General features: G+C 36.7%; 1 protein-coding gene across 1 annotated transcript in view; it reads left to right on the top strand.

Moving 5' to 3' along the window:
* Positions 1–12,272, top strand: part of LOC127504214 (zinc finger and BTB domain-containing protein 7C) — a 35,483-nt gene extending 23,211 nt beyond the window's left edge. The window contains 3 exon segments of the mRNA XM_051878754.1: positions 4,434–5,705; positions 5,708–5,765; positions 9,371–12,272. Of these exon segments, the coding sequence (XP_051734714.1) occupies positions 4,448–5,705; positions 5,708–5,765; positions 9,371–9,953 (1,899 nt within the window). The 5' untranslated portion in view covers positions 4,434–4,447 and the 3' untranslated portion in view covers positions 9,954–12,272.
* Positions 12,273–13,356: the final 1,084 nt, after the last annotated feature.

The following is a 13,356-nucleotide window of genomic DNA, read 5'->3' as shown; positions in this document are numbered from 1 at the left end:
GTTCACCTTTTGATTATTATTGTTGCCTCTAGTAATTATGTGTCTAATTTCCAACCTATTTTGGGTTTATTTTAAGCCAGACATATAGTCATTTTTAATCAATAGTTGATTTAAATCAAACTGCCCAGAAGGGTTAAAACAACCCAGTTGCTGGGTTTGTCCATTTTCAACCCAATTTGGGTTGTTTTTAACCCAGCATTTTAACCCAGTGTACCAATTTTTAAACAGTAGTTGGGTTAAATAAAACTACCCAGCACGTTAGGCAAACATTTAACCCAACATGGGTTGTTTTTAACCCAGCATTTTTTAATGTAATAAGCAATTTAACGTATTAATAAATGTTCATTTATTAAACATATTAATAAATGTTCATGTCTAATACTTTGGGTACATTTTATTTTACAAGCAAAATAGTAATTTTTCAACAATAGTTGAGTTAAATTAAACTGCCCACCTGGTTGGTCAAACATTTAACCCAACCACTGGGTTAAAACAACCCAATCGCTGGGTTTGTCATTTTTCAACCCAACTTTGGTTGTTTTAAACCCATTTTTTTGACCCAGTGTACCAATTTTTAAACAATAGTTGCGTTAAATAAAACTACCCAAATATTTAACCCAACCTCTGTGTTTGTCCATATTTAACCCAACATGGGTTGCTTTTAACCCAGCATTTTTTAGTGTAATAAGCAATTTACCGTATTAATAAAAGTTTATTTCTAACATACTTTGGGTTCATTTTAAGCAAGCAATACAGTCATTTTTAAACAATAGTTGCATTTTTCAACCCTGCATTTTTAGAGTGTATTATTAGTAATTAGCTTTTTACGCAACTAGCAGAAGTCTGTGGTATGTCTGCATGTAGGTAGTCATACGTGTTCACCGTCGACACACACGAAGGAGTGTGTGTCGACAGTGTTAGGCATGTGCGGAGGGGCCAGTCGGCCCTCAAACACACACACTATAATTATGGGAGTGAGTGAGGAGGTGTGGAGGGCCGGACTGAGAAAAGAGGAGACGAGAAACGCATGTGCTCCAGGGTGGGTGGGAGACCTCGCTGTGTCTCTCTTCCTTCTTTTTTCACTCCCTCCCTACTGTTGTTTTTAGCTCTGAACGCCTATTTAACTTGGCTGGATTTTCCAGGGTGGGGCAGGTTTTTTTTTTTTTTTTTTTTTAAGTTTTGCCCAACCTGTCCGGGAACTTCTGGGGACATGAGATCTCATCCTTCCCTCTTCCTTTTTTCTTTCTGCAATTAAAAAGTGTTTGTATTATTTATACACATGTGGTTAAAATGTTATTTATACACAATTTGCAAAGAACATGCCAATCAATTATGAATAATTCAAGGCATATTACTTATATGACATTCTTCACGATCTATAACAACAGATGTCAACACAAATTATTCATGTTTGTATTTCCAGTTTCATGTTGGTTCATACAGGCCAAAGTTGCATCTATATTTATATGCATGTTTATTTACCTGAAGGGTCATACTGTTTAGAGCTCAAGGCTCTTAATTTAAAAGATACATTCCGTGTTACTTGACTATATGATCAAACGGTAATTATAGCATCTGTCTCCTAGCAACAGCAGAAGGGACATTAAAATCCTGATTGGTAAGTGCTGAGCTCAATATTATAGAGAATAAAGACAGACAATGTACAAGGGAGGGAAAAAAGTCCCGAAAACACCAGTAGCTCATTTTCTTTGGCTCAGAGGCCGTTTTTGGACCATTGAACGCCAGTCGACAGCTTTCGGTGGTGGCGGGACGTATGAAAGCATCCGTCCACATGCCTGCAGTGACCGCGGGGACGAGACACACTGAGATTAAACTCTATTCATAGCCATGAATGAAGGACAATGCTGCCAAATTGCCTCTTAAAAAGTCACTTTAAACATTTCAGGGAATCCGCAGGTACAATTCGGGATCCATTCATGTAGGCCTGTAGTTTAAGAGCATCTGAACGGAGATCCGCCGTCCGAAAAATACAGCTTTGCAAATACTTTATTATTGTTGGACACTGTAGAGTGAAAGTGCACTTCTATACTTGACTAAAATATAAGTAGAAGAAGAAGAATAAATGACTTTACATTGCATGCCTGTTAATTAATTAAAAGAAATTGCAATTGAACCATACCATTAATCTCTCCTCTCATGCAACGCAAGTAAAACCGGAGGCGGGGGGTTACGTTTACTCATGCCCTGACACTTTTTTTTCCCGTGGAAAGCAGAAACTAGAGCCTGACCCCTTTTGCCTTCCTGTGTTGTCTTCTTTTCTTTCCGAACGTGATGAAGATAAGTGTCAGCTTTTCTCACAATGCAAAAGATCTGATTTAATTTGCTATCTTTCAAGGCCTACACAACAAAATGGCCACTGCTATCAATATATGTCGTGAAAAGCAGAAGCCAGTGGAGTTGCTGTTTGATCGCAATCAGAGAGAACCAGAAACAGAGATTTGCTCCTTGCACGCTCTACGGGAGCTAATTAATTATCTGATTATGTGACGCATACTCTTTAACCGCAAAGTGCAAGCACACACAAGTTACATACTCATGCACAAAACAAGCACTTTAGCTCAAATCTCATTCTATATCAATAATATTTTAAGGGTGGTCAGTTTCCCATATTCAATATTCATGGTTATATTCATTTTATACCATTAACATGGAAGGAAATGCATTCCACATATTTAAAAATTAATGTTAACTGCCTGTTAATTTTTCCCAAGTTCTGTGTTTTCCATTTGACTTTTTTCTGGATTCTGTGTTTATTCTGTGGTTTATGATTTAATACAATTGTATCGTCAAAAATGGTGTCTAATGAAAGGAATTTAATCAATCTTTTAAAATGTATTCAAATGAAAATATAATTAATTTTCAACAAAACAATGCAAAACAATGCTGCACAACAGAACATTATTAAAACATGAAAGAACAAATACCTTGATTGTCCCTAAATCATAATTATTATAATAATAATAATAATAATAATAATACTTTAAGAACAGATTTTTCAAAGTTATAAGTAAAACTTTATTGGATAGATTATTGAAGTACGTTTTGCAAGAAAATGCTACTTCTTTCCTTCTACTTTAAAATTTCACGTTAAATGCCATTTCTTTGTAATTACTTGTGAAATTTACAAGCAATTTCAGAGTGAAAATGATAAGTAAATCCTACACTATTATATTTGTCAATTTCTTCAAGTTAAATGGACCTATTATTTTGGTTGGTTTGTACTGAAGAGCTACATGCAGATATTTTAGTAGGCTAAATATCGAAATATACTCTAAGGTTCATTATTGATATTTTTTTTTTTTTTTTTCTGATAAATATCAATATCGATTTAGTGTCCAGTCCTGTTTTAATGCATGACAGGATAACAAGCTCACTGTAAAAAAGAATTGTTGGTTTAACTTAAAAAAGTAAGTTACCTGATTGCTGAAGTTTTGAATTCATTGAAATTATTAGCTCACTTTCAAATGAAAATTAGCCCAAGCTTTACTCACCCTCAAGCCATCCTAGGTGTATATGACTTTCTTCTTTCTGATGAACATAATCTGAGATATATTAATAAATATCCTGACGCATCCGAGCTTTATAATGGCAGTGAGCGGGATCAACGAGTATGAGCTGAAGAAAGTGTCTCCATCCACATCCATCCATCATAAATGTGTGCTCCGAGGGGTTAATAAATGCCTTCTGAAGCGAAGCGATGCGTTTGTGTAAGAAAATATCCATATTTACCAAGTTATGAAGTAAAATATCTAGCTTCTGCCAGACCGCCTTCCGTATTCAACGCAAGATGAAAGTGTAAAACTCTCGCAGTTCAAAAAGCTTACGCTACGTCCTACACCTTCCCTATTCAACTTACGGAAAAAGTGTAACTGACGCGACGCCAATTCCGTTTTTTCGTAAGCTGAATACAGACGGTGGTCTGGCGGAAGCTAGATATTTTACTTCAAAACTTGTTAAATATGGATCATTTTTCTTACACAAACGCATCGCTTCGCTTCAGAAGGCCTTTATTAACCCCCCGGAGCCGTGTGAAGTACATTTATGATGGATGGATGTGGATGGAGACACTTTCTTCAGCTCATACTCGTTGATCCTGCTCACTGCCATTATAAATCTCGGATGCGTCAGGATATTCATCAATATATCTCCGATTGTGTTCATCAGAAAGAAGAAAGTCATACACACCTAGGATGGCTTGAGGGTGAGTAAAGCTTGGGCTAATTTTCATCTGAAAGTGAACTAATCCTTTAATACAAATGAAGGCGAACAGAAACTCAAAATATTATGTTATCTGAACCACATTAATTCTCTAAGTTGATTTGACAAAGAAAATAAATGTTGTGATAAATCATGAAAATAATTTTTTGCAGTGCTACAGCTTCTGATCAGTTTCACTTTCTACCTGTACACAGATTCCCCGGAGAAGATGGCGCGCACAGACGAGGACCTGATCGGAATCCCCTTCCCGAACCACAGCAACGACGTCCTGTGCAGTCTTAACGAGCAGCGGCGGGACGGACTGCTTTGCGACGTCATCCTAGTCGTCAGGGACCAGGAGTACCGCACCCATCGCTCCGTCCTGGCCGCCTGCAGCCAGTACTTCAAAAAACTCTTCACGGTGGCCACCGGCTCCAGTCAGGACTCCAACACACACGCCATCTACGAGCTGGACTTCGTGGCGCCGGAATCGCTGACGGCCATTCTGGAGTTTGCGTACACGTCGACGCTGACGGTGACCGCATCCAACGTCAAGGAGATCCTGAGTGCCGCGAGGCTCCTGGAAATTCCCTGCATCATAAACGTGTGCCTGGAAATCATGGACACGGGAGGAGGGGGAGAAGGAGGAGGACCTGCAGAAGGAGACGAGTTTGAGGGGGATGACGAGGAAGATGAGGACGAAGAGGAAGAGGAGGAAATGGAGGAGGAGGTCGACTCCAAAGATGGAGAATTTGAGGACAACAATAGTGAGAAGTCCGCACAAGGCGATGTGGCTGAAAACCAAGAGCGACAAAAAGCTTGGGAGGACAGACGAGCAGAGAGTCCACCCTGCAGCTCGCAACAAGAGGCGCCGAACCCGGACAGGGATGGCCAAGAATCCCAAAGACGCTCATTGGACACTCCGGAAGCCCCTCATGCTGAGAAACCCCGAGGGCCGGAGGGATTGGAGGGCCGGGCGCTGAAGGACTTCTCCATAGAGTCTTTACTTCAAGAGGGATTGTATCCGAAAGTGCCGGGCCTGGAAAGAGGAGCCGGATTCTCGCCCCTTCTCCCGGGCTTCTATCCTCCAATGTGGGCTGCAGAATTCCCAGGCTACCCTCAGATTCTGGAGCCCCGACACCCCTTCCCCGCTGCGTCGCTGGAAAACAGCCCTCTGGACCTTGCGGTCAAGAAAGAAGTCATCAAAGAAGAGTTAAAGGATGAACCCACGAACCCTATCCTTCACAGAGACTTCCTCAAAGACTTCATGAGTCCAGGTTTGGGTATGACCTCTGACCCCGCTCTCGGCCCGATCAAAGAGGGAGCCGACTTGCGGTCGTACCTGAGCTTTCTTTCCGCCTCCCATCTCGGGACACTGTTTCCTCCGTGGCAGCTGGAGGAGGAGAGGAAGATGAAGCCCAAAGCGTCACAGCAGTGCCCGATCTGCAACAAGGTGATTCAAGGAGCGGGAAAGCTGCCGCGGCACATGCGACACACACAGGGGAGAAGCCCTACATGTGCACCATCTGCGAGGTCCGCTTCACCAGGTGAGTCGGGTTAAGGTCACACTAAGGCGAGTACCACAAACTTGAGCCTTCAAATCTAGGTAAAAAGAGTAAACGAGAGAAGATAAAGGAAGTGATGCTTTTCAAGTATACTTTCCTGTAGAAGTATAGAAATACTTTGTATTTTTTCTACACACTTCTAATTATTACAATTATTGTTAATTTTATTACGTAATTTTTTTAAATAAAGTTTACTATTTAAAAACTTTTGCCACTTATTTATAGTGAAAGTTGATGGGTGGGTCATGGTGGGTAAATTTTGTATTTTTCTATACACTTCTAATTATAATAATTATTACTTAACATGTCACTTGATTATTTTTTTTATTTTTTATTATTATGCAAACAGACAAATACAATATTTACAGATGAGAAATTAAATTGATTATTTTTATTATTTATATATTTTTATTATTATTTATAATTGTATTTGATTTAATTTATTATTGAATTACTATTTTTTTTAAAAATACTTTTGGCACTTATTAATAATGATAATTGATGGGAATAATGGTGGCCATTTTTTACCATTTTTATTTTATTATTTTTTATAATTTCTTTTTTATTTAAATTATTATTCAATTTCAAAAAAAAAAAAAAAAACTTGCCAGTTTTATTTATAATGGTAATTGATGGGAATTATGGTGGGTATATTTTTTATTTTTCTATACACTTCTAATTGTTACAATTATTACTTGTCATGTAAATTCATTATTTATAATTTTGCTTTTATTATCTATAATTTTATTATAATTTATTATTTAATTACATTTTATTTAATTTATTATTAAATTACTATTTTAAAAATACTCTTGATGATAATGATGGTGGCAATTTTTTTTTACCTTTTTTATTTTATAATTTTATAATTTCATTTTATTTAAATTATAATTTAAATAATATATTATTTAAATTACTCGCCAGTTTTATTTATATTGGTAATTGATGGGAATTATAATTATTATTAACTTTACATTTTAACTTTTTTTTTTTTTTTTTTTTTACAATATTTGTATTATTTGCAATTTTTTATTTGTATTATTCTAATTATTACAATTATTACTTAACATGTAATTTTATTATTTTCATTATTTTTATTTATTTGTATTATTTTATTATTTATAATTGCATTTTATTTAATTTATTATTAAATTACTATTTTAAAAAATACTTTTTAAAAAACTTTTTATAAAATAGCGATAGTTGATGAGAATGATGGTGGCAATTTTTTTACCATTTTTATTCTTTTTTTTTTTTAATTTCATTTTTATTTAAATTATAATTTAAATAATTTATTATTTTTATTTTTTTTAATTAAATTATTATTACATTTTTTTTTTTTTTTTGCCATATTTATTTATAGTGATAGTTGATGGGAATGATAAGAAGAGATGGAGACAATGAAATAAAGCACCACAATCTGGATGTGAATGTGCAACACCACCATTAAAGTGATAGTTCACCCACAAATTTAACTAAAAACTTGCCGTTTACTCACCGTCATGTCATTCTAAACCGCTCCATACAAGGAAAGTCCAAAACCAGCACGAAAAAGTTGGGTGAACTATACCTTTAGCATTTCAGGACTGTTTTTAACATCATTCAATCAGATATAGTGCAAAAATAACACTTTTAAAGTGAACGTTCACTAAAAAGAAATTGAAGGCGGCAAAGAATGTTTTACAATGACAGATTTACGAGATAATTCTGACTTCTTGTCATGTAAGTTTTCCCCTCAAACAAATTACACTGACTGTCTAAAGAATATATAGCCTCTTTGAAGCTGAAAAGCTAAGCTTCAGTATTACAACAATGAAATGGCACATGAAAACTAGAGCAGCATCACAAGGACAAACCTGCTGTGAAACACTTTATGCATCACTGTGGTCGAAGCCCGCACGAGGTTTCCACACTGTAATAAAAGCCAAAGCGTGGTGTTGTTAATATAAGACCTACATTTCACTTATGGGCTCAAACGCTCTGTAGAGGAATGAAATTTCTATGAGTGAGATCTAGAGTGAGAAATAGATCAAACAAAGGCCTTTTAGCTTCTGGATAACTCATCTGGATACCACATAACAGGAACACTAAATCCTGAGTGTTTCGTTTTTCATGTTTTTTAGGTTCTTCTGCTGCTGCTAGTGTTGAGCAACTTGCAGCTGTGTGCTTTTCAAGTATGAAGGCGTACACCTGTTTGTGTGTTTTTCTGCATGCATATACAGTCGAACACGCATGAGTAAGCGTGTTTGCAGTGTAAGACAGTGTAACTGCTTCGCTTGCATTTGATACAAAAAAAAGAAGTTGCAAAAAAGTCTCCACGGGCACTTAAAAATTTCAGATCTATGAAATTTAAGGTTATAACACATATTAAAAATGTCATCCAAGATGTTCATGTCTTTCTTTCTTCAGTCGAAAAGAATTTAAGGTTTTTGAGGAAAACATTCTAGGATTTTTCTCCATATAGTGGACTTCACTGGGGATCAACGGGTTGAAGGTCCGAATGTCAGTTTCAAAGAGCTCTACATGATCCCAGACGAGGAATAAGGGTCTTATCTAGAGAAACAATCGGTCACTTTCTAAAATAATACAAATTTTATACTTTTTAACCACAAATGCTCATCTTTGTCTACACGAAACTGCAATTTGGACCTTCAGCACGTTGGTAACTGTTAAAGTCCACTATATAGAGAAAAATCCTGTAACGTTTTCCTCAAGAACCTTAATTTCTTTTTGACTGAAGAAAGAAAAACATAAACATCTTGGATGACATGGGGGTGAGTAAATTATCAGGAAAATTTCATTCAGAAGTGAACTAATCCTTTCATGCATTCTTTTTCATCCAGACTTAAATTTGGGTAAATTTCACAAAAAAGCAACATTTTGAACAAACAGATGAGAAAACCGCATTTTTTTTTTTTTTTCCAAAGACTACACCTAGCATAAGTTATGCTTTTATCGCTTGTTTCTGCTCCTTTTTTGCCTGTTTTGATCCGGAGATTCTGTACTCTTTCATAAGATGTGTAATAGCGCTCTCTACTGTACAAAAGTGAAAACACGGAAAGCCGGAAAATTACGTCAATGGCGGGGGAAGTGTTGTCTCATAATGATGGGAAATTCCTTCAATGACTGGGAAGCGTTGTCTCGTAAATGATGGGAAAATCCGTCAATGGCGGGGAAGCATTGTCTCATAAATTATGAAAAATTCCATCAAAGGCGGGGAAAGAGTTAAGAGCATTATTTAACACATTATTCAAAATATAGATTTTAGTAGTATCTAAACAATATTTACCATTAAATAAACAGTTTGAATCAAATATTTTATATTTTTTGTATTCTAATAACTTACTATTATATAATAAATCATTTTGTTTGTAAATGTGTCATTGTATCTCTTTTTTTAAGGAAAAACACATTATTAGATACATTTTCATTGCTCCCCTAGTTTTTTTAATGTGCTCCTAAATTTTTTACATTTTGCATGTGCTCCTAGGGGAAAAAAGTAAGCAACAAGACCTGGTGCGTCTTGCAAGGATTCTTACAAGTGTGCAAAATAACTCAAACTTAATCGCCATCTTACTCTTTTTCAGGCAAGACAAACTGAAGATTCACATGCGCAAGCACACCGGCGAGAGGCCCTACATCTGCCTGCACTGCAACTCCAAGTTCGTTCACAACTACGACCTGAAGAACCACCTGCGCATCCACACGGGCGTGCGGCCGTACCAGTGTGAGCACTGCTACAAGAGCTTCACGCGCTCCGACCACCTGCACCGACACATCAAGCGGCAGAGCTGCCGCGTCTCGCGCCCGCGACGGGGCCGAAAGCCCTCCGCCTGGCGGTCCACCAACTTCCTCTTCCCGCAGGATCCCAACGCCATACAAGCGGACAGGACCATGCGGATTCCCACCACCGGCGGCGGCGCCCCCTTACTGGCTCAGCTGGCTGAGAAACAGCAGCCACCAGGAGGGAAAACGATGGAGGACGTGGACGACAGCCGGGAGACGGACAGGAAGCTCATTTCAGAGGATGTGAATAGGAAGCGGGGAGTGTTCGCTTTTGCCGTGGCGACGGAGGACGTTCTGCCCCACCCGCCCTTTTATTCGGCGCCCTCTGACCCCTGGGCCATGAGACTGGAGCGAGCCCCGCCCATTCCGGAGGCCGCAAAGTGACTTTTCCGTTAATTCCTGAGCTCTGATTGGCTCACCTTGGAACAGCTGCTCGCTTCGGATGCCACAAGGAGAAGTCTCGGGTTCAGACTCTGTAATATTAAAAATAAAAGAATTACTTTTTTTTTTTTCTTTGTTCGTTTCGTAAGTCAGCTTCCAAATGGGATGACAGGGATTTTAAATACTTTTTAAATGACTAGATTTGGATGTGCATTTGTTAATGCTGTTTTTGATGCTTCAGCGTTTGCTAACAATGTTGATATGCTCATAGACTGTTCAGTGCAATGGAGTATGTGAAAATCGAATGCAAAAAATTTGACAATCAGGTATGCGGAAAGAAAAATAAGTCCTGCTGAAATAAGCTAGAAGCTTTGATGTTTGCATTGCATTGTCTGATAATGGTTTTCAGTAAAGCTAAATCCTGAACACAGGAAAAGTTTAGGGATGCACTGATATGAAAAGTTTGGCCGATACCGATAACTGATAATTCTTTATATTTGAAAGCCGATAACCGATTTAAATCTAAATCAAAAAAATTTGTATATAATTTTTGAGAGCCTGATTACAAAAACAAAAGTTTCATCATTAAAAGTCATGTCCCAAACACATAATCATAATGTTCTCATTATAATATTACGTAGTTTATATGACAGACTTGTGCTGCACATGTTGAACTTAACTGTATTTTCCTTTTTGAAGTGATTTCAATCATATTTCAAGCAATTCAAAACCATCACGGCGAACAGTGCGCATCTGAAATGTCTCAGCTGAAGGAAATCCATCAATAATTTATCAGCTTTAATATATCGGCCAAATTTTCTTATCGGGCCGATAATGATAACATTAAAAATGAACATATATCGGTCGATACCGATATGGTGGCCGATATATCGTGCATCCCTAGAAAAATTACAAACCTACACATTGTACATCCACTATGCAAAATACAAAAGCTTTTAGAATTACCACAGAAACCACAAAGACAAATTAATCAGAAAAAAAGTCTCAGGAATTGGAAAGAATTTTTAACACGCACAAAAAAAAAACTTTTTTACAGCCAAAATATCATGTTACACATAATAAACAACAAACCAATCTGCAGTAACTTCTCATAATTACTTTCAGGATTGAAATTGTTTATATTGTGCATCTCAGACCGACCCTTGATTAAATCGAACGCTCTTGTCTGCAACATTTAAAATAATAATTTGTATAGATGGCTTTCAGGTTCTACAGTACAATTGTTCATTATCACAAGTATTTCTATACTGAACATTGTAAAACATCCAAAGACGTGTTGTTAGAGAACAAACTTGAAATCCAATGTTTTCACCTCTTTTTTTTCACATATGAAGTGTCTTGGAGGTACTTGACGTGTACAGGAAACTAAAACGGGGGGAAAAAACGTCCACAACTTTCACATCTGAATGGCTAGAGTAATTCAGCATCGTTTAAACTGAAACAAAAAATTATTTTCATGCTATTTATGCATATTTAAATAAGCCTTGGCTATATTTTACTAAGAGGTTTTATAAGACACTAACACATCTGGTTTATCTGAGAGGGGGCGTGTTTTTCCAAGAGATAATGCATATCTGACATCAAACCCTCAAAACAATACTGAAATAAAAAGCATTTAACAGATAAAAAGCACACATTTTCCCCTTCAAGACTTTCTTCTGAAACACCCACAAAACAAAATACCAATCTAACAACCCAAGAGCCACTGTACAAGTACTCCAAATGAGAATTGACATGAAAATTTAATATCTCTGCACTTGACGAGGCATTTCAAATGTTTTTATCTTGGTGTGCAAAATGCAAAGATGTTTCAATGGCCATGTACAGTGAAGGTGCTTAAAGATTTGTATATATATATGAAGCCCTTCTGTGGCTACTGGTGGGAACTTACTTGCACTATTTGTTTGATGATGTTTTGATATTGGTTACAATATATTGCTATTTCTTAAAGATTTAAAAGCATACAAAAAAAATATCACAGAACATGTCTGAGATATGCACTTTACTCCTCTTTAAGGCTGTAATAAGGAGCCCCGAAAGGGACACGGTGAAGAAAAAAAAAATGAAATGTGAGGAAAACACATATTTCAATGCTTTTGCGTCCCCTCGAGAAACTTTCATTGCAATATGCATTTGCAAAATGCGTTTTCCCACCACCATGTCTCTTTAGGGGCTCCGTACCACGGCAATTTCAGTAAAAGTCATTTTTATAAATGTGTGTGGTATTTGTATATTAGATTAATCCCTGGTAAACAGAATCAAATTAATTCAAGAACTGGAATACAAATAAAAAAAGCTTTTTTCAAGAACATTGTGTCTTTTACTGCTCATTTCTTTCTTGGAAATCTGACAAAGGTCAACGCTGAACTACAGAACTGGGTCATTTAGAAAGGCTTTTATCCACAGCGATGAGAAACGCCGTGAGGTCAAGTGCATTAACCGTCTCTTTAGACTATTTTAACGTTAAGTGCCATACTCGAGGGTGCACCGAAGATTTGTTCTCCCTCCTAAACGTCCAGCTTTCTGGATGATGCACCAGCTCTTTAACGACTAACTTACCTCAACCTAAAATTACTCTGAAATCATAGCATGTGGTAGTTTGTTATGACACAAGGCGGCGAGGATCCAACAGACAGCCCTCTCTGGCACAATTACCCATCTCTGTGAGTAATCTAAACCCACACGCTCTAACTGCGCTTTAGTATGAGCCAGTTTCCCAAACACATACTAATGCTGTCTTGCATTATGAAGGAATTTAAAGTAGGATCGCTATTTTCCATTTTAATCCATAGTTTTAATCTCTCTGGTTGATGCTCACCATTACTTTAATGACTGAAATTATGGTAACACTTCAGTATAGGGAATATATATTCAGTATATTCACTATTAACTACAACTTTTGCCTCACTTAACTCCTAATTTACTGCTTGTTAGTTTTTGTAGCATTTAAATTTAGGCATTGGGAAGGATTAAGGGATGTAGAATAGGGTCATGAAGAATAAGGCATTAATATGTGCTTTATAAGTACTAATAAACAACCAATATCCTAGTAATATGCATGCTAAAAAGCAACTAGTTAAAAGTAAGAATTGAACCCTAAAATAAAGTGTTACCATATTAATATTTGATCAAACTGACCTTTAATTTGAATCTGTACCATTAAAAATTGATTTTAAATTGCAAATTATATTTAAATGTCTTTTTAGGATTACTATTTTACATTACATTTGATCTTTACTTTAGTCTTAATTTGTGACAGTGGCTAAATGTTTGAGTTGAAAATGGGTCATTCAGTTACACCAAATGCAGTCCAAAAATCAGGTCAGCCATGTTTATTTAAATAAAAAAATTAATGAATTTTATATACCTTTATATAGGTGTCCAC

The sequence above is a fragment of the Ctenopharyngodon idella genome, chromosome 21 (genome assembly GCF_019924925.1).
Source record: "Ctenopharyngodon idella isolate HZGC_01 chromosome 21, HZGC01, whole genome shotgun sequence".
NCBI classification, from domain to species: domain Eukaryota; kingdom Metazoa; phylum Chordata; class Actinopteri; order Cypriniformes; family Xenocyprididae; genus Ctenopharyngodon; species Ctenopharyngodon idella.
The sequence above is the reverse complement of the archived record's forward strand: the minus strand, read 5'-3'. Positions and strand labels throughout refer to the sequence as shown.